At 50.7% G+C, this 23,743-nt stretch overlaps 1 protein-coding gene across 4 annotated transcripts in view; it reads left to right on the top strand.

The window, feature by feature from the left end:
• STX1A (syntaxin 1A) overlaps positions 1-23,743 on the top strand; it is a 109,460-nt gene that overhangs the window by 2,851 nt on the left and 82,866 nt on the right. For all 4 annotated transcript variants that reach the window (XR_014318889.1, XM_082776610.1, XM_082776609.1 and 1 more), the window contains exon 2: positions 22,486-22,563. Coding sequence is in view for 3 of the 4 variants with exons in the window: in XM_082776610.1 (XP_082632736.1) it covers positions 22,486-22,563 (78 nt within the window). In the remaining variant the exon portion in view is untranslated. The remainder of the gene's footprint in view (positions 1-22,485; positions 22,564-23,743) is intronic.

The raw sequence follows: 23,743 nt of genomic DNA, 5'->3' as shown, positions 1-23,743 counted from the left end.
ATAATGCCAGCAGGCCATGATGGCCTGTCACTGCCGCGTAGTACATCTGTGCTAAATGCACAAAGCTCTGCTGTCAGCAGGGCTCAACATCAGGGGTGCCGTGGGGCCGTGAGACCAGGGCTGGCGTGTGTGTGCAGGGCTTCTAGAGTCACGTGGTGTGCCATCCCCCAGGGAGCCAATGGGTCTACTAGGGTGTGAGGCTTTGCGATCTCTGGGGTGCAAGACAGGTCCAAATGGTAAAATGAATGTGAGGAGAGCAGGAGGAGGTGAGGGATAGCAAGCATCAGGCCATGAAGGTGGTGTTTGGGAATTCCTGGTCCCTGAGTGCTCCATTTCTTGCTGAGTGTGGCTTGCTTCCCCCCTGTTGAAGTAGAGAGATGGCTGCGCAAACCTGGTTGGGTGGGGGTCCCTGTCTCTGGACAAATGCCATGTACTCGGCACTGTGCGCAGTTAAGAAATGTGTGTCTAGGTGATTTCAGGAGGACAGGACTCAGCTTTCAGCTTTTCATGCAGACAATTAGGTTTTCTAATATTTATAGATCTTTGATGACCATGTTAGTTGTTATTCTCTAACAGGGCTGGGAAGGACCATTTGTCGGTCGACAGATCCTTTCCTTGTTTCCTACCAGAAGGTGCTTGCCTGATGTCTTATTATGCAGTGGCCTGAGAAAGTGGTCCTTGAGATGTTGAAATGGATGCTGCTCAAAGAGCATGTTCAGGTGCTGAGTGGGGAGAGGTTGACAAGGAGACTGCGCTTGTGGGATGTTGTCCAGGCTTGTCAGGTTTCCATGCCAGCAGAAGCTTCACCAGTGTGACAAAGACCTTCTTTGGAGCAGCATCAGGAGAGAAGAGCAGCCTGTGTCTGGCTGAACCCTCACCCCAGAGGCAGAGATATGGACCTCATGTACATGGCATTTACCTGCTGGTGGGACTGTGTGTCTGTTTGGAATTGGGTACACATGCAGGGGTTTGTAGGGCCAAAGCCTCAGTGGTTGCTTGTAGCCTACAGCAGTACATGAAGTGAGTGTAAAATTTCTGGTGATCTTCTGATTGAGTCTGAAGACCCTCCTTCCTCAAGTGACATTCATTGAGAACAACCCCGTGGGAGGTAGAAGAGTTGCTCTTTAATGTCTAGTGTTCATTTCCCATCATGCTGCGTTTCAGAGCCGAGGCATGTCCCAAACTGTGGCAGTCACTTTCCTGGCGCTGGCTGGCGGTGGAGGCAGTGCAGCCCTCATGCCCAGCCTGCTGGCAGTGGCAGCAGTGGGACTTTGTGTGGCTGGGAATAGCACATCTCTGTGGGCTTCTTCCATGTCAGTGGGAGAGATGTGGGGATGTGGCCCGCTTGTACACGTTTCTGTTCCATAAAACTGGGTTTGCCTTTCTCAGGAGGTGTCCATGCATTTGTATGATAGCATCCTTCCCACAACAGGATGGAAGCACCTCATTCCTGTCAATGTTGCGTCCCTATTTCATGTGGCCTCCTGTGTGTGGAAGCTGTGGGGAGGAGTACGTTAAAATAAAAGCAGAAAGCAAGGCCAGCCTCAGGTCTGGCTCTGCAGATCCACACTGTTTTCTTCTGCAGCAGCTAGAATCTGCATCTCAGCCCCCTTGTATGCTTTGACTTGCAACTGGGCCTTGTGCCATCTCTTGTCATTGGTAATACATTGATGCTCCTGTAGATGATTTTTTCTCTTGCAGGTACAATAGTAAAGTCGTCTGAAGTTGCTCTTTTTAACAGGAGTTGTGTGCCTTTGTTCTCTGTTTGGACAGGGAGATGTTTCCGTAGCACAGAATTGTCAAACTCCAGTATACAAAACTCACCATTGACCCTGTGAATAGATGTATTTGCTTATTTAAATACTGTCTTCTTTTCCTTAATTTTTAATAACCCTAATAACCCTTTATGTATGTATTTATTTATTTATTTTTACTCCTCTTGGTTGCATACCATGCTTTCAAGCTCTTCTGTTTGACCAGAAGGGTGATGTCGATAATTCAGCTTCACTCTGTCCTTCACCCATGTTGGAGCCGGGCTTGTTGCGTGGAGCACCAACAGAGCTGTGTGCTCCATGTGACATCTGCAGCAGCCAAAGCTGCACAGGCTGGCTGCAGCTTTGTGGCGCAGCTGGGGAGGCGGGTGGTGGTCCTTTTGTGGGATCTGAAGGGAAGAAAGCTGCTCAGGAAGGGTGTGTACTGACCACCTTTGGGCCATGCCTGGCCCTGCTGTGTCCCCGCGGTGCTGCTGTCTGCAGCAGGGCAGCTGCTACATTGGCTTGTTTGTGAGGTCTGCAGAACTGGAGGAGGTGAAGCATGGGTAGTCACTGTTCCTTGGGGTCTACTGGCTGTATGAGCAGGATGTGCTGAGAAATGACCGATGTGACATGAGCGAGCCCACAGCAGTGCGTGCGCCACCGGACTTGCGTGCTGTCCTTTTGGAGCATAGTTCTGCTCCCCAGCAGTTGTGGGATCCCACATGCAGGCATGTCTCTGCTGCTGTGACAGCCCTGCTTCGGGCAAGCCAAGGAACAGCTGAAATCAAGAAGACCCCCTGACATGCTTTCCATAGTCTGGTATGCAAAGCCCATGTTGAGACCCCAGTCTCTGGGTCATCTCTGGACAATGTTTCATGTCCCCTTCCTGGGAGGTTTGCAGGGAAGTGGGAACACAGGAAGTAGGATAGAGGCACAGGGGGGTATGGAGTCATGGAGGCCTCAAGGGGCCTGCCTGTGCCGTGCCCTCGCAGGAGGCACAGCACAGCCAGCACAGGGCATGCATCCCTTTCACGTCTCACAGTCCCCAGTGAGTATCACACTGTCACTGTGGCCCCTATGGATCACAAGGAGTGGCCACATCCAATGGGCAGTCGCAGCCTGAATCCCGAGGTGCTTACGCTGTGCAGGGCAGCAACTGGCACTGTCCTTGGGGTGAGCTGAGGGCTCGTGGCAGAGAGGATGCCTTTTTCCCTGTCTCAGCCTCTGCTGGCACCATCCTTGGAGGGGCTGGAAAAGCAAGACGCTGAGTCCCGGCGTCCTGGGGAAGGGTGGCACTGTCTGCTTGAAAGCTCTTGTCGAGACTCTGGGGGCTTGGTGGTGCTGCTGAATTTAGCCAGAGGTCAGAAATATTCCTTGCCACCTGAAACTTTGTGCCACAATGTGAATGTGATGTGATCTTTTTGGGCTTCAGTAAAGCTTTTGACACAGGTTCCCATAGGATTCTACTGGACAAAATGTCCAGCATACAGCTAAACAAAAACATCATACCATGGGTGAGCAGTTGGCTGATGGGCAGGGCTCAAAGGGTTGTGGTAAATGGGGCCACATCAGGCTGGCTGCCAGTCACCAGTGGGGTCCCCCAGGGTTCCATTTCAGGGCCGGCCCTCTTCAATGTTTTTATAAGCGATGTGGATGTAGGACTAGAAGGTGTTTTTGAGCAAATTTGCTGATGACACTAAACTTGGAGAAGCTGTAGACTCTGTTGAAGGTGGAAAGGCCTTGCAGAGAGATCTGAACAGATTGGAGAGCTGGGCGATCACCAACCGCATGAAGCTTAACAAGAGCAAGTGTCGGGTCCTGCACCTGGGACGGGGCAACCCTGGCTATATGTACAGACTGGTTGATGAGACGCTGGAGAGCAGCCCCACAGAGAGGGATCTGGGGGTTGTGGTTGATAACAAGATGGACATGAGCCAGCAGTGTGCCAGCAGTGTGCCAGCAGCCAGGAGGGCCAACCGTATCCTGGGATGCATCAAGCACAGCATCACTGGTTGGTCGAGGGAGGTTATTGTCCCGCTCTACTCTGCGCTGGTGCGGCCTCACCTCAAGCACTGTGTGCAGTTCTGGGCACCACAGTACAAAAAAAAAACATTAAACTGTTGGAGAGTGTCCAGAGGAGGGCTACAAAGATGGTGAAGGGCCTAGAGGGGAAGACATATGAGGAGCAGCTGAGGTCACTGGGCCTGTTCAGCCTGGAAAAGAGGAGGCTGAGAGGAGACCTCATTGCAGTCTACAGCTTCCTCATGAGGGGGAGTGGAGGGGCAGGTGCCGGTCTATTCTCTTTAATGACCAGTGATAGGACCCGTGGGAATGTTGCCAAGCTGTGGCAGGGGAGGTTCAGGCTAGACATCAGGAAGAGGTTCTTCACCGAGAGGGTTGTCACACACTGGAACAGGCTCCCCAGGGAAGTAGTCACTGCACCGAGCCTGTTGGAGTTTAAGAAGATGTATGGTAGGGCTCATTAAGCTAAATACTATGATAAATTGCTACTTCCAGAAAATTATGTATATTAACAAAAAGGAGGAGAGTAAGCACAAGTGCAGGACCCAGGAAGACTGAGTGCGCCATGCTGCCTTGGCTTCAGATGGTCACCTGAGTGAAAATGTAGGAATGGTCATTTGGATGTCCTCTGACTGCTGAGTCTGCATTATCATCCTTAAGGCAAACACATGGGGAGCAGGTGGCTTGGGAAACAGAAACAGGGCAATGCGGTGTGAATATCAGACCAGGCATAAGGCCAAGGAGAGCGTTTTTACTTAAAGAAATATAAAGAGCCAACTCTGGAAGGGCAAAGGTTGGAATGGCTTTCAGAGCAGCAGGGGCAATGTGCTGCAAACAGCCTGTGCATGTGCCATCAGCGAGCGGAATGGCTGGCTGTGGCTGCAAAGGATGAGCCCCTGGGGGTGGCACTGGGTGACAGGGGATGAGCCCATGGCCAATCAAGCACTGCTGGCTTTGCCTGGGTGGGAGCGTGGAGCAGAGTGGTGGCAGTGAGCTGATGTTGGGCTCTTCTGGCTCGCTGCAGGTGGTGCTGTCTGAAGGGTGGGCACTTTCCCCCAGGTGGGGACCAGTATGTTTGCTGACAGCTGAGGATGGGCATGTGGCACATCTCACTGTGGCATCTGGATAGTGCAGGTGTGAATACACAGGCACCATCTACCACTCCTGCAGCAGGTGCTGCCTTTCTTTGCTACACTTCTTTGCACCTTCCCTGTGCTACTGATTGTGAAAGCCAGCAAGTCACATTGTGGAGAAAGCTTCTTTGAAGCCTCAAATTTGCAGGACTGACACTGGTGCTGTGCACAGTGCTTCAGGTGACAGGCTTCACTGGTGAAGCATCCAGTGGCATCTTTGGGGTTTGGTTTGTGATGAGTGGGTTCATTGTGGTTTACTTTAGTTTTGGCACCCATCTTGAACTGCATACCTGTGTTGTCCATTAGGAATGTCATAAATAAATACTATTATTTGCTTCTTTTGCAAAACAAAACAGCAGCACAGCAAGCTCTGCCTTCCTCACAGCACCAGCCAAAGTTCTAAAAACATTTTGGCTTTCCTGCAGTGCTTTTCTCTGTGAGGTGTTGAGTGAGCTGGGCAGCCTTGAGAGGAGCCCGCATTGTCCTGCCTCATTCTGAATACCTGCACTGCCATCCCAGTCAACTCCAGCTGGGGTGGATTGGCCTCGCTGTGAGTGGGTTGCCTGCTGAGTAGGACACTGAGCAGTGTGACTCTTGGCATTATCTTCTGGGAAAGCTGTGTGCTGCTGTACAGGGAAGCTGATTTAGCTGATTGGGTATGGTGTATTTTTAGGCAAACATCTTCCTTTGGGTGTCAGATCTCAGTCGCCAAGCTGCGGTATTATGGTACTGGCACTGCCAGTGGAGAAAGGACAAACTTGTCCAGGTTCTTTTTGTAAACCAGGGGAAGCTGATGGCAAACCTCTGCACTGGGGGTTAGATTTGTAGAGAGCGTGTTAAAGCTGATGCATTTCTGGTGAAGTGGCTTCAGCAGTAGCTTGAGGTGACTTGTGTGGCAGAGGTCACAGAATGGCTGAAGTTGGCAGGGACCTCTGGGTACTTCTGGTCCAACCCTGCTCAAGCAGGGCCACCCAGAGCACATTGTCAAGGACCACATCCAGGTGGCTTTTGAAGGCCTCCAAGGGTGAGATCCACAACCTCTTTTGGCAGCCTATGCCAGTGCTTGGTCACTCGCACAGCACACAAGTGCTTCCTGATGGTCAGACAGAGCCTATTCTGCCTGTGGTCCAGGCACTGGGCACCTCTGAAAGGAGCCTGGCTCTGTCCTCTTTGCACCCTCCTGTCAGGTATTTATGGACATTGATGAGGTCCTCCCTGACCTCCTGTCAAACCTGAGAGTGTGTCACGTTTTTAGAGGCAATTCACGTGGATGAGTGAAGCCACCCAGCTCAGGGGGTTACCAAGTCCACATCTGGGTTTCCTTGGTCCTCCATAAGGCAACAGGCTGTCCCCTCACCCTGGAGGCCGGTGCCCTCTCTGCTGCTGGGCGCAGGGATGGCAGCACAGCAAATCTGGGAGAGGAGGAGCCGTGTGAAAATGTTCCTGAAGGGCAACCCTGGCTACTCTTGCCTTTGAACCAAACGTGTGACAGTAATGAAGACACTGAGCCAGGTGTGACAGTCCATTTTGTCTTGGAACCAGCTTTCCTGGTTATTTTTGCCATCCTGTCCGTTGACCCTGTCTGTTGGCCTGCACAGCTCTCCGAGGCACCTCAGTGCATTCCCTGAGGCTGTTGCTGTGTGCACATGGGCACATCAAGGCTGTGCTACTGCCCGTGACCTCACTGACCTGTTTCACAGCCACAAACAATGTGGTTTGGCTTTGCTGCTATTGGACTGTTGTTGCTGTGCTACAGTCCTGAGTGGGTTACAAATTCCAAATTTCCTGCCCAGAATTATTTGTGAGGAGTTTAATGTTAATTTGTTCTTACACCAGTGTTTCCCTTTAATTGAGAGAGGTTTCTCCTCCCTGCCGCATTCTGTGCGGAAGCCATTGGGCTGTCTTTGCTGCCGCTGTTTGGCACAAGAGAACAGACTGAGGCTGCATCACATCAGTCTGCTGCAGGGCAGAAATAAGCTTTCTTCATGAGTCTTTCCCTTAATAGTACAGTGTTTCAGTTTTTAGTGGATGTTTACAGGCTCAAGCTTATTTTCATAAGGACTAACTTAAAAAAAAATAAATCTTCTGTCCATGTTGTGTGAGTTTTCTGATGTTAGCTTCGGCCATTTCCCATCCTGCTGTGATGTCTGTTAGAAATTCTTTAATATTAAATCTTTCTTTTTGTCTGCTTTTATTTTCAGATCTTCCATCAAGTCCTGTCAGACATGCAGTATGTGATGTACAAAACAAATGTTCATTTCATTTTTCCAGAAGACATTTCATCTTTGCCTTCTGGGAGGACTGGTGTCTCTCCTGAATCGTGCTTAAGCTTCCTTTACAATCTAGACAAAGGCACCAAAGAAATTCATTGTCATGTTTATAGCCAGTGCAGTCTCATTTGACAGTTGTCGTTTTTATGGACTGCACTGATTTTCTCATCTCTTCTGGTGAAATCAACCAAGGGGGCTAAGGTGCCAGCTGCATCGCTGCCTCTGCCTGAGGCTTTATTTCAAGCAAATATATATGGCTTGCAAACGCAATGCCTCATTTTCTGCATTCATAGAATCATAGAATATCCCAAGTTGGAAGGGACCCACAAGGATCATTGAGTCCAACTCCTGGGTCCACACAGGTCTACCCGAAAATCAGAATTCAGACCGTATGACTGAGAGCACAGTCCAAATGCTTCTTAAACTCCAACAGGCTCGGTGCAGTGACTACTTCCCTGGGGAGCCTGTTCCAGTGTGTGACAACCCTCTCGGTGAAGAACCTCTTCCTGATGTCTAGCCTGAACCTCCCCTGCCACAGCTTGGCAACATTCCCACGGGTCCTATCACTGGTCATTAAAGAGAATAGACCGGCACCTGCCCCTCCACTCCCCCTCATGAGGAAGCTGTAGACTGCAATGAGGTCTCCTCTCAGCCTCCTCTTTTCCAGGCTGAACAGGCCCAGTGACCTCAGCTGCTCCTCATATGTCTTCCCCTCTAGGCCCTTCACCATCTTTGTAGCCCTCCTCTGGACACTCTCCAACAGTTTAATGTTTTTTTTTTGTACTGTGGTGCCCAGAACTGCACACAGTGCTTGAGGTGAGGCCGCACCAGCGCAGAGTAGAGCGGGACAATAACCTCCCTCGACCAACCAGTGATGCTGTGCTTGATGCATCCCAGGATACGGTTGGCCCTCCTGGCTGCTGGCACACTGCTGGCACACTGCTGGCTCATGTCCATCTTGTTATCAACCACAACCCCCAGATCCCTCTCTGTGGGGCTGCTCTCCAGCGTCTCATCAACCAGTCTGTACATATAGCCAGGGTTGCCCCGTCCCAGGTGCAGGACCCGACACTTGCTCTTGTTAAGCTTCATGCGGTTGGTGATCGCCCAGCTCTCCAATCTGTTCAGATCTCTCTGCAAGGCCTTTCCACCTTCAACAGAGTCTACAGCTTCTCCAAGTTTAGTGTCATCAGCAAATTTGCTCAAAAACACCTTCTAGTCCTACATCCACATCGCTTATAAAAACATTGAAGAGGGCCGGCCCTGAAATGGAACCCTGGGGGACCCCACTGGTGACTGGCAGCCAGCCTGATGTGGCCCCATTTACCACAACCCTTTGAGCCCTGCCCATCAGCCAACTGCTCACCCATGGTATGATGTTTTTGTTTAGCTGTATGCTGGACATTTTGTCCAGTAGAATCCTATGGGAACCTGTGTCAAAAGCTTTACTGAAGCCCAAAAAGATCACATCACATTCACATTGTGGCACAAAGTTTCAGGTGGCAAGGAATATTTCTGACCTCTGGCTAAATTCAGCAGCACCACCAAGCCCCCAGAGTCTCGACAAGAGCTTTCAAGCAGACAGTGCCACCCTTCCCCAGGACGCCGGGACTCAGCGTCTTGCTTTTCCAGCCCCTCCAAGGATGGTGCCAGCAGAGGCTGAGACAGGGAAAAAGGCATCCTCTCTGCCACGAGCCCTCAGCTCACCCCAAGGACAGTGCCAGTTGCTGCCCTGCACAGCGTAAGCACCTCGGGATTCAGGCTGCGACTGCCCATTGGATGTGGCCACTCCTTGTGATCCATAGGGGCCACAGTGACAGTGTGATACTCACTGGGGACTGTGAGACGTGAAAGGGATGCATGCCCTGTGCTGGCTGTGCTGTGCCTCCTGCGAGGGCACGGCACAGGCAGGCCCCTTGAGGCCTCCATGACTCCATACCCCCCTGTGCCTCTATCCTACTTCCTGTGTTCCCACTTCCCTGCAAACCTCCCAGGAAGGGGACATGAAACATTGTCCAGAGATGACCCAGAGACTGGGGTCTCAACATGGGCTTTGCATACCAGACTATGGAAAGCATGTCAGGGGGTCTTCTTGATTTCAGCTGTTCCTTGGCTTGCCCGAAGCAGGGCTGTCACAGCAGCAGAGACATGCCTGCATGTGGGATCCCACAACTGCTGGGGAGCAGAACTATGCTCCAAAAGGACAGCACGCAAGTCCGGTGGCGCACGCACTGCTGTGGGCTCGCTCATGTCACATCGGTCATTTCTCAGCACATCCTGCTCATACAGCCAGTAGACCCCAAGGAACAGTGACTACCCATGCTTCACCTCCTCCAGTTCTGCAGACCTCACAAACAAGCCAATGTAGCAGCTGCCCTGCTGCAGACAGCAGCACCGCGGGGACACAGCAGGGCCAGGCATGGCCCAAAGGTGGTCAGTACACACCCTTCCTGAGCAGCTTTCTTCCCTTCAGATCCCACAAAAGGACCACCACCCGCCTCCCCAGCTGCGCCACAAAGCTGCAGCCAGCCTGTGCAGCTTTGGCTGCTGCAGATGTCACATGGAGCACACAGCTCTGTTGGTGCTCCACGCAACAAGCCCGGCTCCAACATGGGTGAAGGACAGAGTGAAGCTGAATTATCGACATCACCCTTCTGGTCAAACAGAAGAGCTTGAAAGCATGGTATGCAACCAAGAGGAGTAAAAATAAATAAATAAATACATACATAAAGGGTTATTAGGGTTATTAAAAATTAAGGAAAAGAAGACAGTATTTAAATAAGCAAATACATCTATTCACAGGGTCAATGGTGAGTTTTGTATACTGGAGTTTGACAATTCTGTGCTACGGAAACATCTCCCTGTCCAAACAGAGAACAAAGGCACACAACTCCTGTTAAAAAGAGCAACTTCAGACGACTTTACTATTGTACCTGCAAGAGAAAAAATCATCTACAGGAGCATCAATGTATTACCAATGACAAGAGATGGCACAAGGCCCAGTTGCAAGTCAAAGCATACAAGGGGGCTGAGATGCAGATTCTAGCTGCTGCAGAAGAAAACAGTGTGGATCTGCAGAGCCAGACCTGAGGCTGGCCTTGCTTTCTGCTTTTATTTTAACGTACTCCTCCCCACAGCTTCCACACACAGGAGGCCACATGAAATAGGGACGCAACATTGACAGGAATGAGGTGCTTCCATCCTGTTGTGGGAAGGATGCTATCATACAAATGCATGGACACCTCCTGAGAAAGGCAAACCCAGTTTTATGGAACAGAAACGTGTACAAGCGGGCCACATCCCCACATCTCTCCCACTGACATGGAAGAAGCCCACAGAGATGTGCTATTCCCAGCCACACAAAGTCCCACTGCTGCCACTGCCAGCAGGCTGGGCATGAGGGCTGCACTGCCTCCACCGCCAGCCAGCGCCAGGAAAGTGACTGCCACAGTTTGGGACATGCCTCGGCTCTGAAACGCAGCATGATGGGAAATGAACACTAGACATTAAAGAGCAACTCTTCTACCTCCCACGGGGTTGTTCTCAATGAATGTCACTTGAGGAAGGAGGGTCTTCAGACTCAATCAGAAGATCACCAGAAATTTTACACTCACTTCATGTACTGCTGTAGGCTACAAGCAACCACTGAGGCTTTGGCCCTACAAACCCCTGCATGTGTACCCAATTCCAAACAGACACACAGTCCCACCAGCAGGTAAATGCCATGTACATGAGGTCCATATCTCTGCCTCTGGGGTGAGGGTTCAGCCAGACACAGGCTGCTCTTCTCTCCTGATGCTGCTCCAAAGAAGGTCTTTGTCACACTGGTGAAGCTTCTGCTGGCATGGAAACCTGACAAGCCTGGACAACATCCCACAAGCGCAGTCTCCTTGTCAACCTCTCCCCACTCAGCACCTGAACATGCTCTTTGAGCAGCATCCATTTCAACATCTCAAGGACCACTTTCTCAGGCCACTGCATAATAAGACATCAGGCAAGCACCTTCTGGTAGGAAACAAGGAAAGGATCTGTCGACCGACAAATGGTCCTTCCCAGCCCTGTTAGAGAATAACAACTAACATGGTCATCAAAGATCTATAAATATTAGAAAACCTAATTGTCTGCATGAAAAGCTGAAAGCTGAGTCCTGTCCTCCTGAAATCACCTAGACACACATTTCTTAACTGCGCACAGTGCCGAGTACATGGCATTTGTCCAGAGACAGGGACCCCCACCCAACCAGGTTTGCGCAGCCATCTCTCTACTTCAACAGGGGGGAAGCAAGCCACACTCAGCAAGAAATGGAGCACTCAGGGACCAGGAATTCCCAAACACCACCTTCATGGCCTGATGCTTGCTATCCCTCACCTCCTCCTGCTCTCCTCACATTCATTTTACCATTTGGACCTGTCTTGCACCCCAGAGATCGCAAAGCCTCACACCCTAGTAGACCCATTGGCTCCCTGGGGGATGGCACACCACGTGACTCTAGAAGCCCTGCACACACACGCCAGCCCTGGTCTCACGGCCCCACGGCACCCCTGATGTTGAGCCCTGCTGACAGCAGAGCTTTGTGCATTTAGCACAGATGTACTATGCGAGAAGACCGAGGGAGACCTCATTAATGTGTATAAATATCTGAGGGGAGGGTGTCAAGAAGATGATTTTAGTCTCTTCTCAGTTGTTCCCAGTGACAGGACGAGAGACAATGGGCACAAACTGAAGCACAGGAGGTTCTGACTCCAAATGAGGGGGCACATCTTTACTGGGAGGGTGACAGAGCACTACAACAGGTTGCCCAGTGAGGTTGTGGTGTCTCCTCCTCTGGAGATAATCAAAACCCACCTGGATGCTATCCTGTGCAAGGTGCTTTAGGTGATCCTGCTCGGCAGGCATTTGGACCAGATGATCTTCAGAGGTCCCTTCAAACCCCGTGCATTCTGTGATTCTGTAAAAGGAGGCAGCAGTTGTTGTGGCATTTTTTTTCCTTCCTTTGTGCCTTTGTGAAGCTTGCATTACCTTTGGTGGACATGAGGTAGCACATGACATGGGACCCCACTGTCATGCATGACATGTGGTAGCAGGAGGCAGGGAAGGGGCTGGCTGCCTCCCGTGTGCTGCCTGGTACAGGCATTTCCTAGGAAGAGTTTGGCTTGCAGGCTGGGGGTGCTGCTGATGGGGCTCATCAGATGATGGGGCTTGGCACTGTCCCTCAGGGCACAGAGGTAGCCAGCGGTAGGTAGCCAAGCCACTGCCCTTGTGAAGCTCTACTGCCAGCTCCACCTATACATCCAGGTGCAGGCAAATTGATCTGTAATGCTAGCAGAGTAGAGCAGGAGAAAAAACTTGCATGTGCCTCTTGCAGAGATAAGAGACCTCATTGCTGTCATGTCACAGCTCTCCCTGCCTGTTGCCTGGGCCTCTTAATTTTCAGGGGAGAGCAGTCTTTGAGTCTTTCCAGTTGCTTTGTGGTTCTCTGCCATTTTTCAGAAAGCATCTGCTGAAGGAATGAGGCTTGTTTGAATCAGAGGGATGTAATCCACTTGATAATGAATTTATTAGCAGTGTGCCTATTACAAAACCCACAGAGCCAGGGCTCTGGACACCCTTCCCATCCCCTGCTCTGCTGTGAGGGTTTTGGTGTTGGCTCTGCCCCCCCTTGGGTTTCAGTCTTCCCAGGCCAGTATTTAGCTGTCTGAAGCTGGTATGGGTGTGAAGGGAAATCATTCAGCCTCTTGGAGCAGATGCTTGTGCTTCAGAGCACACTCACTGAGCCTGTGTAGTGAAGGGATCAGCCTTACTCACTGGTTTCCATGTGCAAAGGCAGGCAGTGCCGTTGGCCTTGTCACATAGATGCTGTGGGGCTTCAGGGTCACAGTGCTAAGCGTGGCCTGCTACCTGGCTAACTATGTTAATTCACTTGGGCTCATCATCTTCTGTCAACTGATTTTAGAGCTGCCCTCCCTGAAAGACACTTAGGCTCACTGTGCTTCATTATGGCTCCTCTTCCTCTCTCCCTGTAAGCCACTGCAGAGCTGAGGTGATCACGGGCTGGCTGCCTGCCTGCAGCACGGAGCCAGGTCAGGAGAAGCACTCAGTTGGGATAAGCGGTGTCTGCAGAAGTAACCCTGTACTGCCTGCACCAACTTTGCCCTGCAGAGGTGCATTGGCAGCCAGGCTTTTGTGGCTTTCAGAGGCAGGGTGGCTTCTGTCACTGGGTGCTGCAAATGTGTCCTGAGCAGGGCAGGCGCGGAGTTGGGTGGGTGGTTGTTACAGCAGGGTGAAGCAGCAGTAGCATGCACAGAGTACTTGTGTGGCTTTGGGAACATGTGTTCCTTGCTTGACTGGACTTTTTAAGGCAATGAATTGTTTGTTGCTGGTGGTGAGTGCAGCCTGCAGGTAGCATTGACCTAGACCAGAGCTTTCGAGATTACTGACCATGGCTTTGAGAATCCGGGATGCCTGCACTAGGGGTCTGTTTGTGGCAGCTTTTGGTAATGTTTCTTATGGGGAAGTTTCTTTGGTTCTCTTTTGGGCTGAAGGCAGTGGGGCAGGGAAACAGCTGGACATCGTGTATTAGACGTGGCATAGCACTGAGGGTATTTCCAGTGATGTGGTTTGAACAGATGGTGCCCTTATCCAGCCTGCAGTGACTTCACAGTAGTGACACATGCCTTTCCTGCCATCAGGCTCCATCCTTGTAATTTCCTCTTTGCAGGGCCCCCAGCCGGGCTTTTGTGCTGCTTTCCATGTGCACAGTAGGGCAGCACCTGGCCTAGATAACCACCATCATGCTGCCTATGCATCAACACTGTGGTGCAGGAGGGGAGAAGGTGATTTGAAAATAAAAGGGCCTTTAACAAGGCTGTGCGTGGCTTTGCCAGAAGCCCTCTCTTTGGGTTGTGTGTTGTTTTCGTCCAGGATTTATTGGCCTAACAAATGGCAGGATCCAGTGATCAGCAGGGTGTGATGAGAACAGGCAGGAACATAGCCTCCTGTGTGCAATGAGCCAGGACCATTCCAGATATGGAAGAGATAGGCTAGTGGCAATGAGGAATGGGCATCTAGGCAGGAAGCATGTTAACCTTCAGTGTTTCCTCCTCTGTTAGTATCCTGTAGCCTGTGTGGTCACATTGGAAGTCTGCACTTAAAATTAGTGATAGGGAATGCTTTCCTCACAGGCTTCGGTAAAGGGCTAAAAATTCCTGAGAATTAAGATACTCTTGGAATGAAAACAAAAAAAATGTGGAAAGGTTCAGAAGAAGCTGTGATGGAGATGGATTTCCCTGTGTGGGACTGTAGAAGCTTGCTCCTGCTTCCCAACATGCATGTCCTGATGGCCCTGGAAGGGTGGGTGCTCTGGATGGATGGCGGGTGCATTGGGTATGCTTGGGAGTGGACAGGCCGTGGACAGGACACATGGCATCTGACAAAGCTGCCCAGTATGCAGAGCCTTTGGGTGCTGTACACTGAGTCTGGGCTGCAGCATGTGACCCCCATGCTGCGAGGGAAATCTCCAGTCAGGACAACTAACTGTGGTGGTGGCATGTCATGGTGCAGAGGGCCAGCAGGCTGTGCACTGGGAGGTCCAGGGATGAGCCAGCCCCATGGTAAAAAGCATCTGTGTGCTTTATGGCATGGAGGTAGAAAGACCCAGCCCAATTGGAAAGAACACAGAAAAGGAGTGGTAGGACTGGGGAAGGAAGGGGCTGAATGGTGCAGGAGGTTAACTGGAGTAACAACCCTACTGTGAGAAAGTTCCACAAAACACTGTCCATCAGCATAACAACTGCACTGAGTTAATGAGGAAGAAACCCCATAGATGAAATCCTCTGTGCTGAGACTGTCTTGCTACTGGCTGCAGTGGCCAACAGAGATGACCTTACTGGCAGGAGAGTCTGGGCAGCGTGGTGGGAAGGAGGCTGCCATGAGCCTGGGGCAGTGTTGACACTGGAGGCTCGGCTTCCTGACCAGGGGTGTGTTTTCTGCCACTTGGTGCTTGTGTCCCCTGGATCTGGTTGCATTTTGTATTTCTGAGATCCCTAGGGAGAGTGTAGATGGGAACTTATGACATTTGTGCTGCTTAGGATAACACCAGCACAAAGAAGGCAGAAAACGCACTCGTTTTTGTGTGCCCAGATGGAGATCTTCTGACAAACTGACCCTTGGTCTGTGTAGGAGTAAAGGGTATGAGACTGCCACTGCCTGTATGTTGGGCTTTGGATTCCCCCAGCAGCCAGCTGTGCTGGCAGTGCAGTCTGTCTTAATTAAAGTCAGACAGTCGATGCTGAAAATGAAGCATGGCACAAACCAAGCAGTATTTCTAGTCACATGTAAACCAAAATGCAAACGTGGATCCAAAGGATTTTGGTAGCTTTTAGAGATAATGCTTTTTAACCTCCTCGGTCACCTTCTGGGGAGAAGGTGACTGCACAGTGCATGGAGGTGGAAGGGCTCATGCGAGGCTGCCACTGGGCATGGATGATATTTGAAAAGGAAAAACGTATTTATCTTTTTGTTTGCATTTTTCCATTTTTGGTTTTCAAGCAGTGCCAAGGCAGGGGCTAGCTGAGGCTGAGGTCTCAGGGTGGCCACTCCCCAGGGCTGCAGCAGGTCTGCAGACTTTGGCGTACAGCTGCAAGGGATGTGCTGGCTTTGCTTGGAGCGTCAAATTAATGAATAGTACAATCGGTGATGGAGCTGGGAAGCTTGAGGGTGGTACCCTTTAGTTTACTAATGAGGGTTTGGGGCGAGGTTGGATCAGCAATAGCAGAGGGATAGAGGGAGGAGAGGATGCCAGGTGCCAATCCTGCTCAGAGGTACTCAGAGTAGGTGGTTGTGGTCTGGCTGCTTAGTGGCGTTGGGGTTTCATAGAGCCCATGCCCAAATCCTGCTTCTGGATCCAGGGCTTCATGGTCGCTGCTGGATGCAGCCCCCATGCTGCACTGCTGCTCTGGCTGCTGGAGCCTTCTTCCCTCACCTCCAAGGGAGCTGGGCTAGCTTCTCCTGCAAGCTGATCCTGTGATAGGGCTTTCTGGGCAACTGCTGTGAGGAATTCAGAGGAATTTGCACAAGTGGTGCTGCTGATGGGTCGGGAGGAGGTCAGCTGCCCTCCATTGTGGGAACCAAACAGGTCCTGTATGGCAGCCAAATCTGAAGCAGAAAGTGTGGCCCCGGCCCTGGCCTCAGCTCAGTAGCAACCCTGGGAGTGTGTCCCCAGGGAGCCCCAGCTCCATGCTTGGCACCACGTGCCCCTTGGTGCTATCAGGGTTGTCTTCTATCACATGGAGCAGGGCCTGATGCTTTTTGGCATGCTCTTTGGCTGTGCAGGCTTGGGTGCACCTGGCTCCATGGGGAGCTGTGACCACTTGCACAGTACCACTTGGAACAGCAATGTCTGTGTGTGTGGAGTGGAGGAGGTTTGCATATACCTCTACTCCCTGATGCAAGAGCGAACTATTGAATTTTGAAAGTGGAAAAACTTCAGGGAAGAAGCTGGATACTGCTTGTTGCAAAGGACATTACCTTGTGGGGGGCTTCTGGGCTCTCACCAAGTTAAGATGGGTAAAGGCTTGCCTGGTAGCCAGAACATGTGCAGGCAGCAGGCTGTAGACCTTGTTCTCTGGGTCCATACTTTTAGCACAATGGTGTATTTTTACAGCAAAGCAGCAGCACAGGGAAGAGTCCAAGTCAGAGCAAGAGTGAGCTCTAGGTGCTCATCCTCAGCTTAATCTTGACCAGCTCCATCAAAATCTAAATGGATTCACCCATTCCTGTTCTGGTGGCTTTCACCATGTCCCAGGCTGACTGTGCAGGCAACTTGTGCCTGCCAAGCCTGGGTCATGAGGGCCCAGCTCTGGCTGCTGCAGGAAGGAGGTGTAGAAGTCCAGATGAACAGCTCTTGAATTCCAGGCTTCAGGAAATGGAATCACATGCTGGTTGAGGCTGGAAGGAACCTCGGGAAATCATTTGGTCCAACCTGGGTCTGCCACCCAGAGCAGGTTGCACAGGACCATGTCCAGGTGGTTTTTGAAGATCTTCAAGGAGGGAGACTCCACAGCTTCTCTGGGCAGCCTGTGACAGTGCTTGATCACTCATGGAATAAAGTGTTTCCTGATGCTCAGAGGGAACCTCTTGTGTTCCAGTTTGTGCACATTGTCTCTTGTCCTGACACTGGGCATCACTGAAAGGAGCTTGGCTCTGTCCTCTTTGCACCCTCCCTTCAGATATTTATGTACATTGATGAGGTCCCCCTGAGCCTGCTCTTCTCCAGGCTGAGCAGTCCCAGCTCTCTCAGTCTCTCCTTATAGCACAGGTGCTCCAGTCCCTTAATTATCTTTGTGGCCTTTCACAGGACTCTCTGCAGTAGTTCCATGTCTCACTTGTCCTGGGGGACTCAGAGCTGGATACAGGTCTCTAGGTGCAACATTGAGTGGAGAGGAAGGATCACCTCCCTCAACCTGTTGGCAGCACTTTGGCTAATGCAGCCCAGGATACCATCAGCCTTCTTTGCCCAAGGGCACGCTGCTGGCTCATGGCCAGCTTGGTGCCCACCAGGACCCCCAGGGCCTTCTCTGCCAGGCTATTTTCCAGCTGTGTGCCCCAGCCTGTCCTGGGGCCTGGGCTTATTCCTACCCAGGGGCAGGACTGCGCTTCTCCTTGCTGAACTGCAGGAGGTTCCTGTCACCTGTTTCTCCAGCCTGGCCAGGTCCCTCTGGATGGCAGCATGGTCCTCTGTTGTATCTGCCACTCCTCCCAGTTCAGTGTCACCTGCAAATTTGCTGAGGGTACACTGTCCTCCATTACTGAGACTGTTAATGAAGATGTCAAACAAGACTGGACCCAGTATGGACCCCTGGGAGTACACTGGTAGTTATTGGCCACCAGCTAGGCTTTGTGCTACTGATCACTACCTTTTGTGCCTGGCCATTCAGCCAGTTTTCAACCCACCTCATTGTCTGTCCTTCCAGCCCATACATCAACATAGATACTTGAGGATCTAATGGATGAGTGTGAAGGGCCTTCCTAAAGTCTAGATAGACAATATCCACTGCTCTTCCATCATACGTCAGGCTGGTCATTTCGTTATAGAAGCTTATCAGGTTGGTCAGGCATGACTACCCCCTTGTGAATCCATGCTCACTACTCCTGATGATTTTCTTCTCCTTCATGTGCCTGAAAATGGTTTCCAGGATTAGCTGTTTCATCACCTTTCCAGGGAATGAGGTAAGGGTGACTGGCTTTTAGTTATTGGGTGAACATTTTTTCCTAATATCTAACATAAACCTCCCGTGGTGCAACTTGAGGCCATTTCTTCTTGTCCTATCACTTGCTGCTTGGGAGAAGAGACCAATCATTACCTTGCTACAAGCTGCTGTGAGGTAACTGTAGAGAGTGATAAGGTCTCCTCGAGCCTCCTTTTCCCTAGGCTAAATAACCCCAGTTCCCTCAGCTACTTCTCATAAAACTTGTTCTCTAGACCCTTCACCAGCTTCCTTGCCATTCTTTGGACATGATCCAGCATCTCAAAGTCCTTCTTTTAGGGAGGGGCCCAAAACTGAACACAGTATTTGAGATGTGGCCTCACCAGAGAAAAGTATGGCGGACAGTCACTTCCCTAGTCCTGGGGGCCACACAATTTCTGATACAAGTCAGGAGGCTGTTGGCCTTCTTGGCCACCTGAACACACTGCTGGCTGATATTTAGCTGGCTATCAACCAATACCCCGGGTCCCTTTCCACCAGACAGCTTTCCCATGCACTCTTCCCCCAGCCTGTAGTGTTGCGTGGGGTTGTTGTGACTCAAGTGCAGGTCCTGGCACTTGGCCTTATTGAACCTCATACTGTTGGCTTCAGCCCATCATTCCAGCATATTCAGGTGTCTCTGCAGACCCCTCCTACACTTGAGCAGGTCAGCATTCCTGCCTAACTTGGTGTTGTCTGCAAGCTTACTGAGGGTGCACTTGACTCCTGGGGATGGTTTTACCCAGCCGGGCGGCTGAGCTCTACCACAACTGCTCTCTCACTCACCCTTCTCAAAGCAAATGGGGGAGAAAATATGATGTAAAGGGCTCAAGAGTTGAGATAAAGACTGGGAAATCACTCAACAATTATTATCATGGGCAAAACAGACTCAGCACAGGGAGATTAATATAATCTATTACCCATCACTAACAGATTAGAGCAGTGAGAAACTCAAAACAAGCTAAGAACATCTTCCCCCCATCCACCCTCTTCTACATCCTCCCCTGGGTGGTGCAGGGAAATGGAGAATGAGGGCTGAGGTCAGTCCTTGATGCTTTGTCTCTGCCGCCCCTCACGGTCCCTCTCTGCCCCTGCTCCCTGTGGGGGCCCTCCCACAGGATACCATCCTTCCTGAACTGAGCCTGTGGGGGCTGCCCACAGGCAGCAGCTCTTCAAGAACTGCTCCCACACAGCTCTGTACCACAGGGTCCATCCCCCAGGACCAAACTGCTCCAGCACGGGTACCCCATGGGTGGCAATTCGCCCCAGGCCCCTGCTCCTGCATGGGCTCCTCTCCATGGGCTGCAGCTCTGGCCCAGGGCCTGCTCCTGCGGGGGCTCTCCATGGGCTGCAGCCTCCTCCAGGCCACATCCACCTGCTCCACTGGGGGCTCCTCCACAGGCTGCAGTGTGGAGATCTGCTCCACGTGGGACCCATGGGTGCAGGGGGACAGCCTGCTGCACCAGGGGCCTCTCCACGGGCCGCAGGGGAACTTGTGCTGCGTGCCTGGAGCACCTCCTGCTGCACTGACCTTGGGGTCTGCAAGGCTGTTTCTCACTCCTCTCTCTCCCAGCTGCTGTTGTGCAGCAGTTTTGTTTTTTTCTTTTTCTTTTTCTCTTCCTTAAATCTGCTCTCACAGAGGCACAACCTTGCTCACTGGCTCAACTCTGGCCATCAGCAGGTCCCTTTTGGAGCTGGCTGGGCACAGGACAGCTTCTGGAGTCTTCTAACAGAGGCCATCCCTGCAACCCCCTCTGCTATCAAAACCTTGCCACATAAACCCAATGCAATCCCCTTGTGCAGATCATTGATAAATACATTAAACAAAACTGGCCCCAGTACTGAGCCCTGGGGGACACTACACACCTCTTCATGCCCACAGAGTGAATACTGGGTTTGGGCAGCAACATTCCTGTTTTTACTTGTCAAGATGAGATTTTCATGTGATCTCAGTATCTCTCAGATCTTTATGTTTGTGAATATGCCTTTCATGAACTGGTTACCAAAGCAAAAGGTGCCATGAGCAGTGGCAAGAATGAAAGCTGGGACCTTCTCTAGAAGAATCCACCCAAATCAGTCATCCTAGGTTGAAAAGATAATTTTAGGGGGAAAAAATAGGCAGTTCATCTGACATTCTTCAGTGTAAGAGGAATTCTTCAAAGTCTACTGACTGTATTGGTTAGGTCGCTGCAGATGTGGAGTGGCCAAAGAGTGTTGAGTGCCTGGGTAACAGCTGACAAAATGTGTGACAATTATTAGATGAGTAAAGACAGTCCTCTGTTTTAGGTGGATAAAGAATTGGTTGGCTGGTCGCAGCCAAAGGGTTGTTGTGGTCAACAGTTCTATGTCTGGGTGGAGGCCAGTCACAAGTCATGTCCCTCAAGGGTCGGTCTTGGGTCCAGTGCTCTTTAACATCTTTATCAATGACACAGACGGTGGAATTCTACGATTGTATGAATCGAGTGCACCCTCAGCAAGTTTGCATATGACACCAAGCTGACGGTGCAGTCAATACAACAGAGGGAAAAGATGCCATCCAGAGGGACCTGGACAGGCTGGAGAAGTGGGCCTATGATAACCTAATGTGGTTCAACTTGAGGTGTTGCACTGGGGCTGGGGCAATCCCAGGTATTTATATAGACTGGAAGAAGAAGAACTTAAGAGCAGCCCTGCAAAGAAGGACTTGGGAGTCCTGATGAATGAGAAGCTGGACATGAGCCAGCAGTGTGCGCTTGCAGCCTGGAAGGACAACTGTGTCCTGGGCTGCATCAAAAAAGGGGTGGCCAGCAGGGAGAGGGAGGTGATTATCCCCGTCTACTCTTGTGAGACCCCACCTGGGGGCCCCAGCATAAGAAGGATGTGGAGCTCTTGGAACGGGTCCAGAGGAGGGCCACTAAGACGATCAGAGGGCTGGAGCACCTCTCTTATGCAGAAAGGTTGAGGAAATTGTTTGTTTAGCTTGGAGAAAAGAAGGCTCCGGGGAGACCTCATTGCAGCCTTCCAGCTGCAGCCTTCCATCCTTTGAAGGGAGGATATAAACAGGAGGGGGAATGCCTGTTTACATGTGTTGATAGTGATAGGACAAGGGGGAATGGTTTTAAACTAAGATGGGAGATTTAGGTTGGAAATTAGGAAAGCTTTTCACTTAGAGGGTGGTGAGGTACTGGAACAGGTTGCCCAGGGAGGTTGTGGATGCCCCATCCCTGGAGGCATTCAAGGCCAGGGTGGATGCGACTCTGGGCAGCCTGCTCTAGTGGTTGGCAAACCTGCCCAGAGCAGGGGGGTTGAAACTAGATGATCTTTAAGGTCCTTTTCAACCCAGGCCATTCTATGATTCTATGATCTTAAATTTTATCCTTTCCACTGGCTATTTCTCTCTAGTGAAGACAGAGTAATAAGAAACTTTTCTACCCAATTATTTTCCATTTCCATCTGTCATCTGTTGGCTTTACATGTTATCTTTTAAGTGTCTCCTTACACAGAGGACATCAAGACTAATTTTTCTTCCCACTGCAAGCTTGTGTTCTCTGCCTTCTTGGGATGTGAGGTGACAGTGACACACATTCTGCTCCTACCCCTCTCAAGGACACCCCGTCACTTGTCTGCTGTGGTTTTACTAGTTCTGATGTATTTTCTGTTCCATCCCTTCTTTCCTACATTCTAACATCTGTTGTGTTTTCTCATCACTGCTGTTTGTGGAGCCATTGTGCTCATGCACAGCTGGGAATAGCTCAATGAGCACATAAAGTTCTCCCTTCAGGTATGCTGTAAATGTGTAGGTATCATAAATCTTCCATGCTTGACTCAGAAGGCCGAGTGGTGGGACAGCCAGCTGCAGCGGTACTTTTCATTGTACTGTTTTTGCTGGAGCTGGATGTTATCTACTCTTCTGGTCTCCCTGCAGTGCTCTGATGTGGTAGTGCCTCTCTCACTGGTGTTTGTCCCAGCTCACAGGAGCAAGTGAGCAAGGTGAAGAGGAAAATTCACCCAAGATAATCTCCTGAAATGGATCTGCAAGATTTGCAGGAAGCACTTGTTGATACTTCTTCCTATCTTGTTGCAGGCGAAGGATAGTGATGATGATGATGAAGTCACTGTTAGTGTGGACCGGGACCGCTTCATGGATGAGTTCTTTGAACAGGTGAGTTTTGTTTTTCCAGTGCAGCTCTGACACCAGTTCAAAACTTCCTGTAAATGCTGGAGCAGACTGTGTGTCAATGATATGGGTTCCCATGGCAGGCAGGTAGCAGTTGAGTGCAGGTATGGGTGTTGTGCCTTGGCTGATGCCTCTCAGGTGGTGCTCAGGCTCTGGGTTCTCAGGGCTTACACTGAGAGCAGTGACTAGTGGGAGCCAGGCTTCCATGCAGACCTGAGGCTGTTTTGTTGTGTTGTACCTAACCCAAGGGCTGCTTTGCTGCTCCACCTGCTCCTGTAGAAACCAACAGGGCAGCTGAGGCAATTAACCACCAAGTGGTAGTGTGGGAGCCTGTGGACACAGGCTGCATTGTAGGAGGCTTTCTTGTTGCAGTGTGCATGCCTCTAGACTGCCATGAAATCAAACAGTTTCTAAAATATCTCCAGAAAGCACCTCTGCAGAGTAAAAATTTCTGCATGGGATTGATGTAATTTTGTGCCTCTCATTACCAAACATGAGGTTGTTTTCTGGCATGTGGGTGGCTGTAAGATATGCATGTGGATTTTTAGCATACCTTTAGTATGACATGTGTGTAGGGGGTGTAAAAATGTATCTGTGCAGGCAATGGAGTGTGGAATGAAAAATATGACATACAGATGGATGAAGATGAGCAAAGTGGTGGTATGAGTCAAAGAAAAAGATGGAGTTGGAGTGTGTGCAGATTGGCAGGCAGAAGGCACAAGTACAGGTTCTCAGTGTCCATGATGCTGGCATGTTTTCTTATAGTGCAGGGAAAATGCCAGTACAGAGAGGCACAGTATCATTTGGCTTCCCTACTATTTGGGGTGAGGCTCAAAACAGACTTCTCAGCCCCTGAAGCTGGGTGACTGAGCTGGGAAGAATCCTGGCTTATGTAACTTGAACAACACACTCCATGCTGGAAATGCTGAGTCTGGAAATTCATAGATCTGATGCTCATTTGGATATACCCTACAAGTTTCTTAGTGTATGACAAAGCATATGGGAAACACAGTCTATATTACCTTGCTCTGACTGCAAAGCTGGTTGCTGTGATATGGAAAGTTGTCTGATTTCACATCAGTCCTACAGTTTAAGAATCCAGATGGAAAATATTTGTCCAGGAGGATGTTTGCTGTGGTTCAGCCATACCATGGTTGTTTTTGGA

This window comes from Aythya marila, assembly GCF_965140915.1.
Source record: "Aythya marila genome assembly, chromosome: 20".
NCBI lineage: Eukaryota > Metazoa > Chordata > Aves > Anseriformes > Anatidae > Aythya > Aythya marila.
The sequence above is the reverse complement of the archived record's forward strand: the minus strand, read 5'-3'. Positions and strand labels throughout refer to the sequence as shown.